This window comes from Miscanthus floridulus, chromosome 5 (assembly GCF_019320115.1).
Source record: "Miscanthus floridulus cultivar M001 chromosome 5, ASM1932011v1, whole genome shotgun sequence".
Classification (NCBI taxonomy): domain Eukaryota; kingdom Viridiplantae; phylum Streptophyta; class Magnoliopsida; order Poales; family Poaceae; genus Miscanthus; species Miscanthus floridulus.
Genome location: NC_089584.1, coordinates 140,758,846 through 140,776,027, shown reverse-complemented (window position 1 = coordinate 140,776,027; position 17,182 = coordinate 140,758,846). Strand labels below are relative to the sequence as shown.

The 17,182-nt window shown below is 46.3% G+C and overlaps 3 protein-coding genes across 4 annotated transcripts; all 3 read right to left on the bottom strand.

The window, feature by feature from the left end:
• Nucleotides 1-673: 673 nt before the first annotated feature.
• On the bottom strand, nucleotides 674-3,879 carry LOC136453878 (uncharacterized). Its single transcript, XM_066454433.1, has 5 exons — nucleotides 3,566-3,879; nucleotides 2,485-2,664; nucleotides 1,883-2,009; nucleotides 1,639-1,752; nucleotides 674-1,253 (listed from the first exon to the last, which is right to left on the bottom strand). The coding sequence occupies exons 1-5, from the start codon at nucleotides 3,785-3,787 to the stop codon at nucleotides 1,138-1,140; spliced, it is 759 nt and encodes a 252-aa protein (XP_066310530.1). The 5' UTR covers nucleotides 3,788-3,879; the 3' UTR covers nucleotides 674-1,137.
• Nucleotides 3,880-7,442: 3,563 nt separating this feature from the next.
• LOC136453877 (cysteine endopeptidase Rep1-like) lies at nucleotides 7,443-8,552 on the bottom strand. The gene has a single exon (XM_066454432.1). The coding sequence runs from the start codon at nucleotides 8,550-8,552 to the stop codon at nucleotides 7,443-7,445; it is 1,110 nt and encodes a 369-aa protein (XP_066310529.1).
• Nucleotides 8,553-9,861: 1,309 nt separating this feature from the next.
• LOC136453876 (lysine-specific demethylase JMJ705-like) lies at nucleotides 9,862-16,424 on the bottom strand. Of its 2 annotated transcripts, none has more exons than XM_066454430.1 (7): nucleotides 15,433-16,424; nucleotides 15,263-15,341; nucleotides 15,107-15,174; nucleotides 14,189-14,339; nucleotides 13,073-13,740; nucleotides 12,043-12,720; nucleotides 9,862-11,691 (listed from the first exon to the last, which is right to left on the bottom strand). In XM_066454430.1, exons 1-7 carry the CDS (start codon nucleotides 16,262-16,264, stop codon nucleotides 10,121-10,123), a joined length of 4,047 nt encoding a protein of 1,348 aa, XP_066310527.1. In that variant the 5' UTR covers nucleotides 16,265-16,424; the 3' UTR covers nucleotides 9,862-10,120. The 2 variants fall into 2 exon arrangements, with proteins under 2 accessions (XP_066310527.1, XP_066310528.1); XM_066454431.1 differs by having other exon boundaries at nucleotides 13,100-13,740.
• Nucleotides 16,425-17,182: the final 758 nt, after the last annotated feature.

Below are 17,182 nucleotides of genomic sequence, written 5' to 3'. Positions count from 1 at the left end.
TGGCTTTAGGATTTCACTACGCACCGGTGCCTCTGGAGGTCTTCTTTGGACATATCCAAACCATCTCAACCGGTGTTGGACAAGTTTTTCTTCAATTGGTACTACTCCTAATCTATCACGTATATCATCGTTCCGAACTCGATCTCTTCTTGTATGACCGCAAATCCAACGCAACATACGCATTTCCGCGACACTTATCTGTTGAACATGTCGTCTTTTCGTATGCCAATATTCTGCACCATACAACATAGCATGTCTAATCGTCGTCCTATAAAACTTACCTTTTAGCTTCTGTGGTACCCTTGTCACATAGAACACCAGATGCTTACCGCCACTTCATCCACCATGCTTTGATTCTATGGCTAACATCTTCATCAATATCCCCGTCTCTCTGTAGCATTGATCCTAAATATCAAAAGGCATCCTTCCTAGGCACTACTTAGCCTTCCAAACTAATATCTTCCTCCTCCCGAATAGTAGTGCCGAAGTCACATCTCATATACTCAGTTTTAGTTCTACGAGTCTAAAACCTTTGTACTCCAAAGTCTCCCGCCATAACTCCAGTTTCTGATTCACTCCTGTTCGGCTTTCATCAACTAGCACTACATCGTCCGCGAAAAACATACACCAAGGGATGTCCCCTGTGACCTCATCCATCACTAAGGCAAACAAATAAGAGTTCAAAGCTGACCCTTGATGTAGTCCTATCTTAATCGAAAAGTCATCCGTGTCTCCATCACTTGTTCGAACTCTAGTCACAACATTGTTGTACATGTCATTAATGAGTCCGACGAACTTCGTTGGGACTTTATGTTTGTTCAAAACCCACCCCATAACATTTCTTGGTATTTTATCATAAGCTTTCTCCAAGTCAATAAAAACCATGGGTATTGAGGAAAATACCAGAGTTCAAAATGATCATGCAAGTTCGCACTTGGGAAAGCATCTCTAACAGTCTACCGTGCGACAAGTGCAAACGCAACGCAATAAACCAAATCCTCTTCCGTCCCACCTTCAGATCGATTTGCAGGTATCTATTTGGATATAGTCCAGGTATGTGACGCACAAGTGCCTCGAACAATTACCACTGAAATATGCCGCCTAGCCATATTCATCCATGTTTTTCTTCACGTCGTGTTACTTCTGGAATTGTACGCTGTAAGAACCAGTGTTTGGGTCTTTGACAGCTTTGAAATTGTCAACACTCATTCCGAAGCGGCCCAGCACAGAGTTCCCCAGATCTTTCAGCTTTGCTGCAAGAGATAACATGGGTCCATTAGTAGGAAAAGGAAAAATGATTCACGGAGAAGAACATGTGCATTACTTGGTCACTAAGCGCAACGGCACATGAGATTATCAGTAAAAAAACAAACAAATCCTGATAACAAAAGGAGGGCATTGAAATTAATTTTGTTCAGTGGTTAGCTTTATGAGCAACGTAAAACTTTGGCATTTTCCTTGCACACAATGCATTCTAACTCCTAAGCACTTCACATTTCATCACCAAGTGTTCCCTGAAACAAACATGCTTTGCAAGAAAAGCCATTTTACAGAAGAGATATCTACAGCTTTCCACAATGGGATCACAAAGCGCCAACAATGCTGTTTGTGATACATGGAAAAAAGGCAGCACATTACCAATCATTTCTTCCTTCATCTTTTCCCTCTTCTCAGCTGCCAGGGGCTCAAGTCGGAAAAGAGACCTCGTGGCTTGTTGATTTGAAGGATCCACTTCAATAACCTTTTTCATATCTATGAGCAGTGATCAATTGACACAAATGACAGCAATCAGAACTACTGAACTTCAGCAATGATGCATGCTTATGTGAAAGGCGATAATGTGCAACTGACACATAAAAAAACATAAGAGAAAACATCTAACCGGCAATAGCTTCATCATAGTGTTCAAGCTTTTCATGCGCTTCTGCCCTCCGAAGCAAGGCTTTCAGGTATGTTGGGTTGAGTTCAAGTGCTTTTGTGCATTCTTTAATCGTCTCATCATGTTTTCCCTAATAACACAAAAGTCAGCATTGGGGTCTGCTTATAATGAGACAAAATAGCTTTATTCAACAGATGTGGTGATCCAAGTAATTAACGAAGAGATTAAAGGTGAATAGTACAATACATTTGAAACTAGACTAAACAAGTGCAAATATTTAGCAAAACTAGAAGCAAAGATTTCGACTACCAAGACACCAGGTAGAACAGCTCAGAGTCCAGCAAGTTCAGGCAGCACATTCAAAACAGTGTTTGCTAGCAAACTTAAACAAGAGCGCAAGGACAAGTCCTCTCAGGTTAAAACAGTAAGAAGGAATCATATCAATCAGGGGATAACAGTAGTGGTAGCAGGCCAGTGGGTACCATCTTTATGAAAAATACATAACCACACTGCACTAATGAACTTCCACAACATTAAGGAATAATCATGGCCCATAAATATGATCTGCCCACCAAAGCTATATTACAATCAGAAAAATGGCTTACCAATTTCAGGAAGCACACAGCACGATTTGAATGGCATGCGGCGCGTATATCCTCAGAAGATTCCAGCTCAGCAGCAATTTGCAATGCCATTTCATATTGAGATAATGCTTCCTCATATTGTCCAGCACCAAAAAGCTTGTTTCCTTCTGCTTTTGCATCATTTGCTTGGCTTCTAGCTTTCTACAGCAAGTAGTAGGAGTACTCATTTACCAGAGTGCAATAAATCTCCCCAGAAAGGATGCTAGAGAATTTGGACCCAAACTAACAAATAATTTAACAACAATAATAAGCTCCAAGCAATAGCCTCCAAGAGGTTGTAAGATGATAATGAATTGAATTGCTGTCTATATCATGCAGTGGCAGTTACTGCTAGCAGCCTAGCACAATTATATACCAAGACACTACATCTGATTGTTCGGGGTCATTCATTCCTACCTATTCTTGCCGCAAAAATTAGCAAATTTTACAGATAAGACATGGTTTATCATTAGTGAAATTTTGAGGATAAGTCTTTTAAAAATCGCGTTGGCCACATCAGCTTTGTATGTTTCACATGTATATGCATAATTTTCTAGCAGAAGAGTTTGCTTTTACTGCATTCATTCATCCTACCTATTTATAACCAAACCAGACACCTGATCAGTATCTCCTATAAAGCATGGTATAATCAAACTACCAACCACTTTCATTCTAATTGAGCATGGTACGAAGCTCAGATATTGTAATATCATATATATGAACAAAAGCACCATTGTTTCTTCACCAGGTAATCTGAAGGAGTTGTCAAATTAGAGAATATATGAAGTCTGACCAATGGAATATAGCTAGTCAGCCACTAAGTACTAAACATATCACCATCTTACAGCTGTTCATAACAAACAGGGCGGTTATTGGGGGTTTATCACTACCCACAATCAAATCTAGCAACGAAACTACTAGCTACTCCAACTCTACGCACGAATCAATCAATCAATCCTACAACCTAGTTCAAACACCGAGAAACTGAACCCAGATTCGAGCATCGCAGTCAGCAATCGTGAGGGGAAATGCAATAAGGATGCGGTGGCGGTCACGGCACTACCTCTCGCAGCTGCTCGTCGGTGAGCGCGTCCTCGAAGGCCTCCTCCTCTTCTTCCGCCGCCCTCGACGCCTCCCCGCTGGCCGCGGCGGCGGCCGCCTCCTCGGGCGCCGCTGAAGACGAGGAGCGCACCGCCTCCCCGCCGGCCGCGGCGGCCGCCTGCTCGTCCGCCGCTGGCGACGAGGGCCGCGTCGGCTCCTCGGGCTCCAGCTCGATCACTACCATGTCTTGCCCACGATGGGAGGATTGGATTCGCGAACTCGCTCGGGAAGTCTTCTCGGAGACGTGCGTAGAGGGGCACCGATGGTTTGTGCGCTTTTGGGACTTGTTCGGAGGATTCTGGAAACGGGCACGAATGGGCATGTTTGGTATTCGAGACTTTTCCTGCGTGTCGTTACAAAAGATCGTAATTTTCTCTGAAAAAATTCAGCGGTCTTCGACGTTATTACTCTAACTTTTTTTTTTTTTTTTTTGTCCTCCATGCCACTTCTGTCAATTTGGACTCTAACGCTGTCAAACTACAGGTGTGAAAAGACGAAAATACCCTTAAGTTCAAATATGTTATTAATTTTTTTTAGCATCTTAACGACTTCAAATGAAAAAACTCAAAACTAGAAAGTTGTAGATCTCGTCGAGATCTATAATTTTCATATAAAAATTATTTTCATTTAATTCCACAAAAAAATATGATTTGATATGATTAATATATCTTAGAAAAATCATATTTTTTTTACGGAATTAAATGAAAAAAAAATTTATATGAAAATTATAGATCTCGACGAGATCTATAACTTTCTAGTTTTAATTTTTTCATTTGAAGTCGTTAAGATGGTAAAAAAAATTAATAACATATTTGAACTTAAGGGCATTTTCGTCTTTTCACACCTGCAGTTTGACGGCGTTAGAGCCCAAACTGACGGTAATGGCATGGAGGACACGAAAAAATTGGAGCAGTGACACTGAAGACTGTTGAATTTTTTTAGAAGCACAGAAAATTACGATCTTTTATAATGGCACACAAGAAAAAAGTCTCTTGGTATTTCAACCACCACGCTTTAAATCAAATCAGGATTTCTTCCACCACTGGCTAAGAATCACGGGCAAAAAATCGTACCATCTGGGAACTCTACGGGCACGTTTGGTTACTTCGTTGGACAGTGTTTAGCCTGCCCAATCAAGGATGCTGGGTGGGTTTGCTTGTTTGGTTCTTTGCCCTGAGTGTCTAGGAGCCTGTGCAAGCGAGATCTGGCTTGCCTGTGTGAGATAGCAAAATTGGCTTGCTGGGCTGGGCGAGCTCCTCGTTTTCTGTGTCAGCCAGGCGAGGCGAAGCGTTGCCAAGAATCAAACGTGCCCTACGGGTCTCGTGAACCACGCTTACGTCATCAAATTTTGTTATGCATGAGTAGAAATTTTATCGTGTGTTAGTTAGGACAACAAATCTTGGATCCAATATAGTAGCTATGGCTTCTAGATATAATGCATTGAGAAACCCCTTACGTGGAGAGTCATAGTTTGCTTAAGATCGTAGAAAATAGATGCCATCACCCAAAGTGCATAGAGGTCTCGTTGTAGGACGGTATTAGCACTAAGGCCTTCTACAATGTGTAGCTAAAGTGATGCCCAGAATAGAACGAAAAGATTTGGGCACCACTCGAAAGTCAAAACACTGCAGCCATCAATGCTCGTCGTTTGGAAAACTAGGAGTGGCGCAAGTACATGCGGCGGTGCCATCTTCGTTAAAAATTGTTTTTAACGTGAGAGTCTGATTGCCACTCAATGAGAAACAAAGAACGAGCAACAGCTTTACCTTTCTCTTAATATATCACATGGGGTCCCAGCGATGCTCCATGGTTTTCGGACTCGATTACTTTTAAGCATCACTCCACACTTTGGAGGGTCTAGGGGCATCATGATTGTAGGAAATAAAGGAATCTTAAGCTTCTTAGTATTGACTACATACACTACATAATAGTGATCTTATACACAGCCCTAGTCCCAAAAGTTTTAAGACTGACCCCAAGATTAGGGTTCAGCCTCACGGAATAATAAAGTCGGTGAGGAAAACACATGCACGAGGGGTAGGCAAGTAGGTTCAGCGACGGCGTGCCATTGGACCATGTGGATGGACTACTGTGGCAGTGGCATCTTTGCTGTGGACGACGACAAGAGCTTTTCTACACTCATGCGCGCAAAAGGCGGAGCTTAGTTGAGAAGGTGGATCATGCCCTCCCCTCTTGTCCACCTAATTCTACTAGATAAACAGTAATTTTAGCATTGTTTATGGTTATTATAGTTTAGTTTAGCTAGACCGACCCCTCCTATTTGCTTTCTCATGCTCCGCCTCTACTTGCGTGGACAAATAATGATGGGTTTCCTACGTGGGTGTTAAACGGGCGGCACCGACGATGGAAGTCTCCACTGCAAGCGAGAGACGAGGGACCTCTATAAACATTTTGGCTTATAGCATGTGGGGCACACATTTAAGGCCTCTAGAAGCCTTAGAGCATCTTCACCGGTCTTTCTAAAATGTACTCTATAAATTATTATTTGGAGGAGTCATTTAAGTAAAATTTTTGTTTTATTTATTTTTTATCTTTTAACAACTTTTATATATCTTGTGCGCACTCTAGAGAGTCATCCTCGTTCTCAATCTTTGGTTAGCGAGAAATTTGGAATAGAGAATATATATTTAGAGATTCAATTAAAAAGGCTTTTAGAGGATTCTTTTTACTAAAATTTTATTCATATAAATTAGGAAGATAGATTAGGAAGGATGGGTTTGCTCATTCGCTCTTGATGCCCTAATGGAATCTGTGTTCCACTCGTACATGTTGGTATGGCCGGAACGTTTGGCATTTTTCCAGTACGGGATTAAACCATTTGTATCTCACTCTATCGACTTGAACTGGGCATTGCGGCCAGTACCAAGACAGATTTGATAAACTTGCTAAACCCAGTGTTTGGATATGCTAAAAATTAACATACCAGTTCTTGACAATTTCTAACATACCTATTAGCAAATGCATGTTTGATCCGATAATACTAGTTTTTAGTTGCTAACTGTTACTAGTACCTGTATCTAAAGGACCTAGTCTCTGCTCACTTCCGTGCAGAAATGGAGCCATAAATGTAAAAATTTATTTCTGTTGCGCCGCAAATCTTACATTTTCGCTAAAATTTGATCGATTTTAAGAATTATCGGTGGAAATGAGTAGTCCACGCTACAGTAAAAGAGCCGCAGCCGCAACGCTACAGTAAAGAGCCGCCGAGCAAGCCCGAGAATTTTCCTTTCCAAGGAGAGGCCAGCGGTATGTATTTTACCAAAATTTGGTTAATTCAAAAAAAAATTCCGGTGGAAATTGTACACGCGAGCATGCCGTATCTGAATGAAATACAGCCCAGTCCATGAAGAGTGCAGCATAAATATATTGTCAGTTATAAACAAGCCGGATTCTGATTTAAATGTCGCCAATTAAACATTCCCGCTTATACTACCTATCCAATTGTCGGAACTGAATGGGAGATCCTCTTCCTCTGCGAAAGTCACAGCTCACACGCGGACACGCCACCGATGGTAGAAGATGAAGAACACATGCATATCCAAGCACGGCAAGCATGCACTGCAACAACTGCTAGCTTACGCATAGCTCCTTCAACACACGCCTAATCTTACTTTGTTGCGCACACGTGCTGCTATACTTATTTATTCTAGTATGTATATATCGTCTCTGATCGAGACCGGCACAATCAAACTGTCATCAGTACAACCCAATCGATAGTAGTACAAGCAAACATCAAACAGTAGTAGTATGTCATCTTAGCAACGTATACTTACGTGCCAGTTGCTGTGTGTGGTACGACGCCGAGATGGATCAGTCTGTCACTGGGAGGAGGTGTCCCTGGAGATGAGCGCGCGGCGGGGCTTGCGCGCCGGGTTGGGCGAGGTCTTGACGGGGAAGGACGCCTCCATGGCGATGCCGCAGAGGCCGCCGTTGCCGGTGCCGCGCTGCATCCGGATGTAGCCGCCCTCGCCCCAGGAGGGGCCCCACGAGTTCTTGACGATCCAGTAGGCCGTGCCGTCGCCGCTGACGCCGTAGCCAACCGCGGCGACGCCGTGGTCCAGGTCCGTGCCGCAATCGCCCGTGAACACGCCCTTCGAGTAGAACTGGAACGCCTGGCCACCCGCGTCGATGGCCACGGACACCGGCTGGTTCGCCACGGCCTTGCCCAGCTCGTCCTCGCTGCCGGTCGGCACCATCTGGTGGCCGTCGATCGACACCACGCGCCCGCGCCGGGCCCGCACGCTGTCGCAGGTGCCGTTGGAGGCGTGGTACGGGTACGCGGACTCGGTGGTGATGCCGCCGTAGGACTTGATGAACTCGAAGGCGTTCTCCATGAGCCCGCCCTGGCACCCGTTCTCGTCCGTATCGCAGTCGATCAGCTCCTGCTCCGACAGCGACACCAGGCTCCCCGTCCGGATCGCGTTGATGCCCTCCACGGCCACCACCGTGGAGAAAGCCCAGCAGCTGCCGCAGTGGCCCTGGTCCTTGACGGCGGTCACCGCGCCCTCCTTCCGCCAGTCCACGGACCGCGGCAGGTCGGTGACGTCGTCGTACATGAACCCCGGCACGGCCGGCGCCGCGGGGGACTCCGCCCGGCGGAGGTCGTTGATGCGGGAGTCGGCGAACGTGGAGCGGAACTCCTCCCGTCCCATGTCGCCGAAGCGGTTCAGGCGGAGGCGGTAGGGTCGGTCGCCGCGCTTGTTGTGCGCGTGGATGAAGCGCACGTTCTCCTTGAAGGTCCCGAACCGGCGGCCCTTCTCGCCGTGGTGCCGGTGCACCCGGTGGTGCGTCTGCCACCGCTCGTACAGGTCCCACAGCGCCTCGTCCGACGCCAGGTCCCGCTCGTCGAACTCGATGGCGCGGCACAGCTCCACCGCCGACACGACCACCAGGGCCACAAGGAGAAGCGCCTTAGCGAGCTGCGCCATCCTGCTAGTGCTTGCAACCTCCTAGCACTAGCACCCTTGTGTTGTGTTACTAGTGGCTGGCTGTGCTAGCGACTGGGGAGCTCGATCACTCGGCTGTTGGAGTGTGAGCTGATGGGTTGGGACGAGAAGGGAGGGGCCGTATTTATAGCGCGGAGCCGGCGAGAGGCGCCTTGCCGCCTTTGCCTTTGCGGCGGGAACGATTTGATTTGAATTGATGGCGGTAACAGAAAGCGGGGGGAGATGGTGTCAGATTCAGCTCGGGAGTTGAGGCCGAGACCGGCCGATGGCTGCGGCTGTGCGGCAGTAAGTTGGTTGCCTCGGCTGGGCTCTTGGGCTGCCCACTGGGGCGTCGAAGATTCAGGCTAGATTCATCCGCGTCTCCTTCCATGGATCGTTCGCGTCCGGTGCCTTCGTGGTGGGGGTGGCCGATCCGGGCCGGCCGTATTGATATGTGTGCAGCAGTTTTATGGATGCTACTCGGTAGCCATGTGTGATGGCCGTCGAGGAGATCACTGATCACAGGCGGCGTTAATGGCGGTGGTCGCTGAGGCCGAGGAGCTACGAGTACTATGAATCTATGGTTGCAAGTCGGTTGCGATAAGGATTCTGGGCGTTGTGACTGCGGTACAGGGACAAGATTGCGTTCCCATGCTCTACAGATTCTTGGACGTTTTCACGCCTTCTTAGGAGAACTGAATAGTGAATACCCAAGTTACGTGTAGGTGTAGAGTGTAGTTTTAGCCAGACGCCCAGCAATACACAGGACGGCGACGCAACTCTCAAAAGTCTCGGTTGATGGCCAAAAAAAGAAAGAAAAAAGACAGTAACCGGAAGTGGTGACGACGCCTTCTGAAATCTTCACTGCCAATTGATGCATAAAACCCCCGCGCAGTGCTAACGATTGGGCAGAAACCTTCGAGGTTAAGTCGTTGTGCTTGAACAGAAATACCGGAAAGGGGAAAACGAACTCGTCAGAAGTGCGTGTCCTGCTTCACGGGCCTCCATACCAGTTTTCAGGGTTGGTCAGCAGATGTTCTCTTGTGGGATCTCCAGCATGACGCTGACGCACCAGGCAGGCAATCTCAAGCCTTGGTAGCAACATGCCCAAGCCGGTAGGCGGCAGCTAACATCAAACACAGATCTACGACAGCAAACGAACCCTTCCGTGTTCACGTGGCAACAGACAGTCTTAGAATTAGCCTAGAGAAACTCTGGGATCAAACAGAAGAAACAGTACCACCAAGGCAAAAGGGTTAGACAGATCTTGTGCTTACCATAATTAAGACATCATCCAGCAAAAGATCAACGAACGACAGGCAACCAACTATATCTGCCTGTTTACCAAGTACGGGGCTACGGGCAAGGATAATTATATGAGAATTAGTTAATGTCTTAATGATAACCAAATTACTGAAAGGGACCAACCAAATTGTGGGCTCATTAGAACCCGTTTAACTACCAACTAATGGAATTGTGAGCAGAGACCATCAGGGGTTCTGGGAGCTAATGGAATGTACAAACTGTCTTCTATTCCTTCCACGACTACTGTAAGTTGCTGCTGCTTTGCCTCACTTCTTTGCTTTCGCTTTCTTGGCTGGCATGCCTGCATGGCCTGTCCTGCGCTTGTGGCGGCTGAAATCAGAGACGAACCTGAATGTCTGCCCGCACTCTGGTTCAGGGCAAACATAGGGCCTGTCACCCGTGTGAACCCTCATGTGCTCTGTCCTAGCCCATGGCCACTTGAACGCCATGCTGCAGCCCTTCCACGGGCATTTCAGTGGACGGTCATCGGTGTGAACCTTGCGGTGCTGCAGCAGATACTTGTGCGAGAAGAACTTCCTGCAACAGCCCTTCTCTGGGCAGATATCATTCTTATGCAGAGACAGCGCCTGTTTTGTGCCAAAACTCATGGAACAGCCTTCAATGTCGCACGCATACTCTTCCTTGCGCTTTGGAGAACTTGGGGGAGCCCTTCCTCTGTATCTAGATTTCTCCATTTGCTGCTTTTCTTCTATTTTAGCCCCCTTCTTACGTAAAGACAGCCGTTGTTTAGTGATAGAACATCCCTCAACATCATATGGCTGCTCTTCTTCATCCTCCTGAGAAGCTGGACTAGGAGACTTTCGCTTTTCTGCTCTAGTTTCCTTTGTTTTCTTCTTCGCGTCTACTTTAGTCTTTTGCCTTAGTGATTTTGCTCTTGAACGGCCAGCAGGGTTATCTTTGTCATCTTCAACCTTTGACTTTGGACGGTTAGCTGAGCCATTATCCTCTTCTTCCATCTTTGATTTCAACATGCTTTTCTTATTGGCAATCCTAGAGCTACTGCGGAATACCATCCCAGCAGGTGCAGGGAAGGAGGCTTCTGAAGGACCTTTTAGTGCTTCCGAAATGACCTTTTCAGTATGTTTTAGCTTCTTGGTATTTGCTTTCTCCACATGTTCTTTCTCTTTGCTTATTTTTTCTAGAACTGTTCTGCTCTTTATCTTCTGTGTGGAGGCTTCAGCAGTACCTTCTAATGATTTGGAATTGTCCTCTTCAGTAAATTTTGGCTTCTTGACATTAGCTTTCTCCAATGGTTCTTTCTCCCTCTTGCTTGTTTTTCCTTCGATTGCTCTGCTGCTACTCTTTCTTGTGGAGGCTGCCTCTCTACTTGAATCTTCAACAGGTTCAGCATTGGATTTCTGATCAGAAGGGAAGGTTTCATCAATTCCTTCCGGCTCATGAATTTTGATTCTGTCAGCCAGGTATGGATGAACCTGGTTTGACATCCATACTTTCCCACACCACCTGCCAGCCAAGACTATTTTCTTTGCCCGGACTTGCCTTCTGGAATAAGTCTTCAGCTTTACTGGTGAGTCATTGGGAGAACCGTAGCCAAATGCCTCATAGATAACTCTATTGTATGGCACTTGCATGTTGTATAAAGGAGACTTAGCAAGATTAGCACTATAGTAAAGATTAATGCCCAGTTTTACAGCCCAATCACTATTTGTTGGTATTGCTTCCTCATCCCGCACAACTTCCTGTATCTTCTCCCTACCCTCGATAGTGGCCTCTTTGAAAAGAATATCCTTCCAATCATACTCAAATTTCATTTCTTCAGCCAGCAATTTTGCTTCTACTTCTATTCTGGGATATTCTGTACAAATGATAACAAATATGTCATTTAAGGTTTTGAGAACCTAGGAAGCAGTGGTCGTTATTTGGTAATTATTATGATCTGGAGCAATGAAGGTCTGAACCTACTTATTCTCACTTCACCAAAGCTAATGGAAGTATAATGTGCCCTCAAATCATAAAGGATGATAATGTAGGACAATATGTCCAATGGCACATGTGTTAATGTATTCAAAGTGTAATAGTTTGGTCAATGATGAACTCATGCACTCTCGAAGATCATGAAGCAAGTGCTCATAATGGTTGATAAAAAAAAGGAACATATTGCATTGCATTAGAAAAGGGTAACGACTGAGGAAGCCTAGTGACTGACCCGGACGGCATAAAAGAAAAATATCGGCACCACCAATAGCTTGAAGTTGCTTCTCGACCTCAATAGCATGTTCAAGACAAAATACATGCATTCTTGATGAATCCTTATCAGGTTTCACAACTGATGTAACTAAGTTGTTCACCATAGTCGTAGAGCCTCTGTTGCTGTCCATACAGATTGTAGCACTGTTATGGCTAACATGATAATCTGTGCCACAAGGACTCTCTGTTGAAGTCTTGTTTGAGCTTGATGGTTCACACTGAACCTTCTTATGCGTCTCTGAATATATATCTTTTGGTTGAAAACCTTCAGAAAGCACCATCTTAAGTAGATCCTTATTTCTAGTGCGAACACCTTTTGGTCCATTCAAGGTGTTTGAGTTACCAATACACTTTGAGCTCTGGGAGGTTGGTCCTTGTTGACGTTCTTTACTACTTGAGGACACCTTTGTTCCATCACAATCACCATTATTTGAAGTATTGGGTTGTGATTCAAATGTGTGATTTATTAATTCGTTGGAGACATCAGGGACCTGATTTTTTTTGTTCATAACATCTTCATCAGAATCTGATGGATCTCCATAAGCTGATACCAAAAGATCAAGAGCAGAATGCCCATTGAGAGGTGCAGCATCAGCATCAGAAATTATACTATTGCCATTCATTTCAGAATCTGACCCTGCATGTTGATTAAAATTACATACATGTATCAGATGCAATTTGAAATATGAAATAAACTATAAAGTTCAACTACTACACTAGGAACACTGCACCTTCCACAGGCTCCTGCATTTCTTGCTGTGTTTGAGTGTCTATGATGGCGAAATGCATGCAGATAGACTAATATCACAGGGAGAGGAACCAGACATAAGATACGCATCATAAACTATTCAATTCCATGACAAGAAAATGAAAGGAAATAACTCAGAACTAAAACACCAGAGGTTGAACTAAAGGTCTTTCAGAATTCACCAATGGGAGAAGAATTAATACAGCATGTGTCCAGTGTCAATTGAAAGAGTATGACTTACGTAAAATTCCACCAGTTGTCCTCCCACCTTGTGATGCATATATATGATGTTCTCCAGAACTAGCAAGTCGATCGTTGATCAAACTAGAATCAGCAGTCATCAACCATTTTGCTGCACACTCCCTTGGTTTGATCACTGCCACACATGAAAAACTCAAAATCCCGCAAGTGACACAGGATAATAAACCCTGGTCTAAAAGCCCAGCAGCACTGTAAATATCCCCCTTGTCACATTCTGCATTATGTGCATATGATGAGCCAGACACGTTTGCACAGTCATGTATGCACGTTGTAGGTGGGACTGTCTTTCCCGAGCAGATTGACAATGAAATTTTGTTGGATGACGACAATTCCCAGTTCTTGTCAGCCCCATCCATTGGTACGCATCTTGAGTCTTTCGGAGCTTCTGTCTTACTGCACTGGTCATGCGATATCCTGGAATCAGTTGTTGACTGAAATTTTGAGAGCAAAGTTGATAGTGGAGAGCCATCATTGTAATTGACTGGAAGAATAATGCAAGGAGACCCATCACTTAGAAAATGACCAAGCAGTTTATTGTCTTCAATAACATTTTGCACAAATATCTTTTTGATCAATTGGTCCCCTTCACTTTTCTTCTTCTCCTTCAATCTACAGCTTCGTGGTTCCATAGCTCCATTTGATGGATCCCTAGAAATGTACAAGTTTAAGCCAAATCAGATAAAAAGGGTCCAGATACACATGTAATGAGAGGCTTCTTGCAGCATAGAAGGACCTAGAAAAGAATGCAACTCCAATAACAGATACATGGTCACTGTAATATAAGAAAGCAGAAATCTTATGCAAATTATTGCCTCATATTGCAGAAACCCAAATGGAGATATCAGACATAGACACCACTGAGAATAGAACCTTATATAAGTAACTAATCAGATGGAAGGTCTTTATAGCACACCCAATACTGTTGTTGATAAAATGATGGAAGTTGAACCCACGAAAAGACAAGCACTACAGCCAAATTGGGCAGTGAAATCAGTTTTTCTTTCTTTTTTGTTTCCCCAAACGGGATGCAGCAGGCCAAAAACTATCTCATAAGAAAAAAATCTGCACTATGAAGCATGCAAAATGTGATGAATACCTCAAGCATAATGACAGCGCAAGTTCATAGAGCAACTGATAGTGCGAAACCATGGGAGGACGATTGATGGAAGCTCTGCGGACTGCTGCCTCTTTTGCAACTCTCAACCATTCAGGAGTGGCTAAATTTGATGCTTCCCCACAATTGAACCCTGCCACATACAAAAAAAACTTCCTCATAAGCTGATCGGAAGTACTAACCACAATAGACAGCAAAGCAGTGACCAAATAACAGCCTAAGCTTACTTTTCCAATAGCATGTGATAGAGAAGGAAATCCTAATGTGGCCATATGCACATGCACTGCTACATTTCGGCAAACATGTACCTTGCATTAGCATACTACACACCAGTCTGGCAGTCTATATGGCATGGATTTACGAAGACTCAATGCAGAGTTGCATGACCAAACCTAATAGGTAAAAGGCGAAACTGAAGAACTTTACCAGAAAGGAAATAGTTCAGTTTCTGAAGAATAAATAGTTTCCTTTTATTGGCAAATGTTAAACCCAAGCGTAAATGTCCTACACTTGTCCGTTCTAAAGCTCAAACAATCCGCTGCCATTTTATTTTCTTCCGTTACACCTTGTATCCGTTACGCAACGTATCTACCATATTTGAATGTTTAAGCCAAAAAAGGAGTTTTCTTTCCCGCCATACCATTCCTAATAAATCAGTCCACATCACATGGACATAAAATTTGCCAAACTACCTTACTGTTTAAGGCATATCTAGTTCCACAAATCTAGTGATAAAATGGGGTCACATTAAGACATTATTCGGGCAGGCATAGTTGACTAAGCAATGAGTCAGAAAAAAGTAGAATATAATGATTTAATGAGCCAGGCATTATTCTACATTGCTCTCTGCAACATAAAAAGGGAAGATTTTCATGGAGGCTAGCTTTTGAGACCGCTCACCATGACTGAACCCGCTGTGATATGCTCCGGGGAAAGTAACCACGAACTCCCCTGCATTCTGAACTAATCTGTTTGGACACACAGAACCAACCGTTCATCAACGACCGAAGGTATCAAAGGAAGTCATTCGGTAAAGGAAGGAAGCAGTAGAAACACCTGCAACAGGGAATCCCTGAATCCACGAGCACTTCAGGGGACATCACCGTCGTCTTATCACCCAGCATTGCAAAGGTTTCTGCACCCCAGATCAAAATTCCGAAATACAAAATCAAGCGACAGTTACAATAGCAGAGAACAGAGAAAACGATGCAATGCGGGCGCCTCACCTAAGGAGTTCACCTCCCCGCCATATCCATGGACGCGCACCACCTCCTCGAAGGCGAGTGCAGCGTCGCGCGGCACCCCGTACCACGTCTTGGGAGCCCCGTAATGCATGTAGTTGAGGCTGTGCAGGTCGTGGTCCTCAACATGCCAGGCGAACCAACTGAACATCATGCCGACGTAGAGCATCGGCGACGTGACCCCGGGCACCTCCTCCCGCACGAAACGCAGCAGAGAAGCGGGGCTCCTGGCGACGCCGCGCATGTTCCACGCCGTCTCGCCCACGTTCGCCGCGGGCAGCTGCGTCGGGCGGGCGGCGCAGGGGGCGAACCCGGAGCCAGGCATGTCGCTGGCGTACTCCACGACGACGGGGCGGTCGGCCGATGAGCGCCAGAAGAGCGCCTCGACGTCGAGCGGCGAGAGCTGCTTGGAGGCGGGGACGCTGAGGCGCGCGAGCAGCGCCTTCCGGGAGGCGCCGGCCTTGGCCTCGAACTTGGGGAGCGTGTAGCGGTGGGAGGAGAGCCACACGGGCTTGAGCGCGGGCCGCGGGCGGCGCGGGCAGAGGCCAAGCTGCTGGTGCCGGATGGGGAATGTCGGGGTGGGATCGTCCGGGTGGAGCGCGGCGAAGGAGCGGGAGAGGTTACCGAGCGTGGTCCGCTTGGGCGGCGGCGGGAGCGGTGGCACGATCTTGCAGATGCCGAAGGGCGCCGCGGCGGGCTCGATCTTGAGGAGGTAGGCGATGGGGTCGGCGAACTCGGCAGCGGTGGGGCGGAACTCGGGCGCCAGAGGGAGGGACTTGAGCCACGGGGGCACCGACTCCCCCTGCGAGGACGCCATGGCGGCGGGCGATCCTTGGCCGCGCGGGGATCGATCTCGCGGGCGGCGCTAATCGCACATTTGGCCGGAGCGGAGCAGAGCGGAGGAGCAGAGGAGGGCTTTGGCCTTTGGGAATTGGGAGGGGAACGGGAGTCGGGACTCGGGAGTGGAGTGGAGTGGAGACTGGAGACTTTACGGCAACCGCTGGCGCTGCTTCGGTTGCTGATGGCGCTCCTGGAAGGGAAACGGTGCCGGCCGCGGGCTGCGCTCTCGCTGGTACACGGCAGGCGGCAGCGCCGCAGCGGGGCGGTTCCGGGTTTTCCGCTTACAGACAGCGGTTTGGCATTTTTGCACATACTTTTTTTTCCCCATGAGTATATCATTGGTGGTTTTTGGTGCGTGTATTGGACTTGAGTCTTGGACCCCCGGCTTACGTGGCGTACGCCTGCGTATGTCAATGGTAGCTAATGATTGATTTGAGTGTGTGATCTCTGGTGCCGCGACGGAGAATGTGAACTGTTAAGGGTCTTTGGTTGGCTACCGCATTTTGCCAAACCGCGCTATAACTCTTATGCCTAACTTGCGGCAAGTGTTTGGTTAGCTCCTATATTTGTGGCATGCTACAAACACGACTACAACACCTTTGTTTATTTTTTGCGCCACAATCTACCAAAAAACTGGCGAGCAAAACAAACGCTGCAATTGTTGCGTCGCCGCTCTTGCGGTTTGGTGAGCCGATGCGCAAGCCAAACATGCCCTTAACACGCACCTTTACCGACAACTTTGTTGTTCCCTGGTACAGTCCGTTTTGGAATTCTTCGTTTTCTTCTCTAGATTTGGTTTTATGCACTCCCTCCGCCGCCTTGATGAGAAATCAATTAATTCTTAATTTATAGATAATATTTATATATTTAAATATGTTTGTTAGCAAAATATATT

What these genes read in the sequence shown, in the direction of transcription:
- LOC136453877 (XM_066454432.1), bottom strand. Translation starts at nt 8,552, where the DNA reads ATGGCGCAGCTCGCTAAGGCGCTTCTCCTTGTGGCCCTGGTGGTCGTG.
- LOC136453876 (XM_066454430.1), bottom strand. Translation starts at nt 16,264, where the DNA reads ATGGCGTCCTCGCAGGGGGAGTCGGTGCCCCCGTGGCTCAAGTCCCTC. An exon ending in CGGGGAGGTGAACTCCTTAG is followed by an intron (nt 15,342 to 15,432) that starts GTGAGGCGCCCG and finishes TCTGGGGTGCAG; the next exon opens with AAACCTTTGCAATGCTGGGT. An exon ending in TTTTCTTTTATGCCGTCCGG is followed by an intron (nt 11,692 to 12,042) that starts GTCAGTCACTAG and finishes TCATTTGTACAG; the next exon opens with AATATCCCAGAATAGAAGTA.
- LOC136453878 (XM_066454433.1), bottom strand. Translation starts at nt 3,787, where the DNA reads ATGGTAGTGATCGAGCTGGAGCCCGAGGAGCCGACGCGGCCCTCGTCG. An exon ending in CTATGATGAAGCTATTGCCG is followed by an intron (nt 1,753 to 1,882) that starts GTTAGATGTTTT and finishes CACTGCTCATAG; the next exon opens with ATATGAAAAAGGTTATTGAA. An exon ending in GATGAAGGAAGAAATGATTG is followed by an intron (nt 1,254 to 1,638) that starts GTAATGTGCTGC and finishes TATCTCTTGCAG; the next exon opens with CAAAGCTGAAAGATCTGGGG.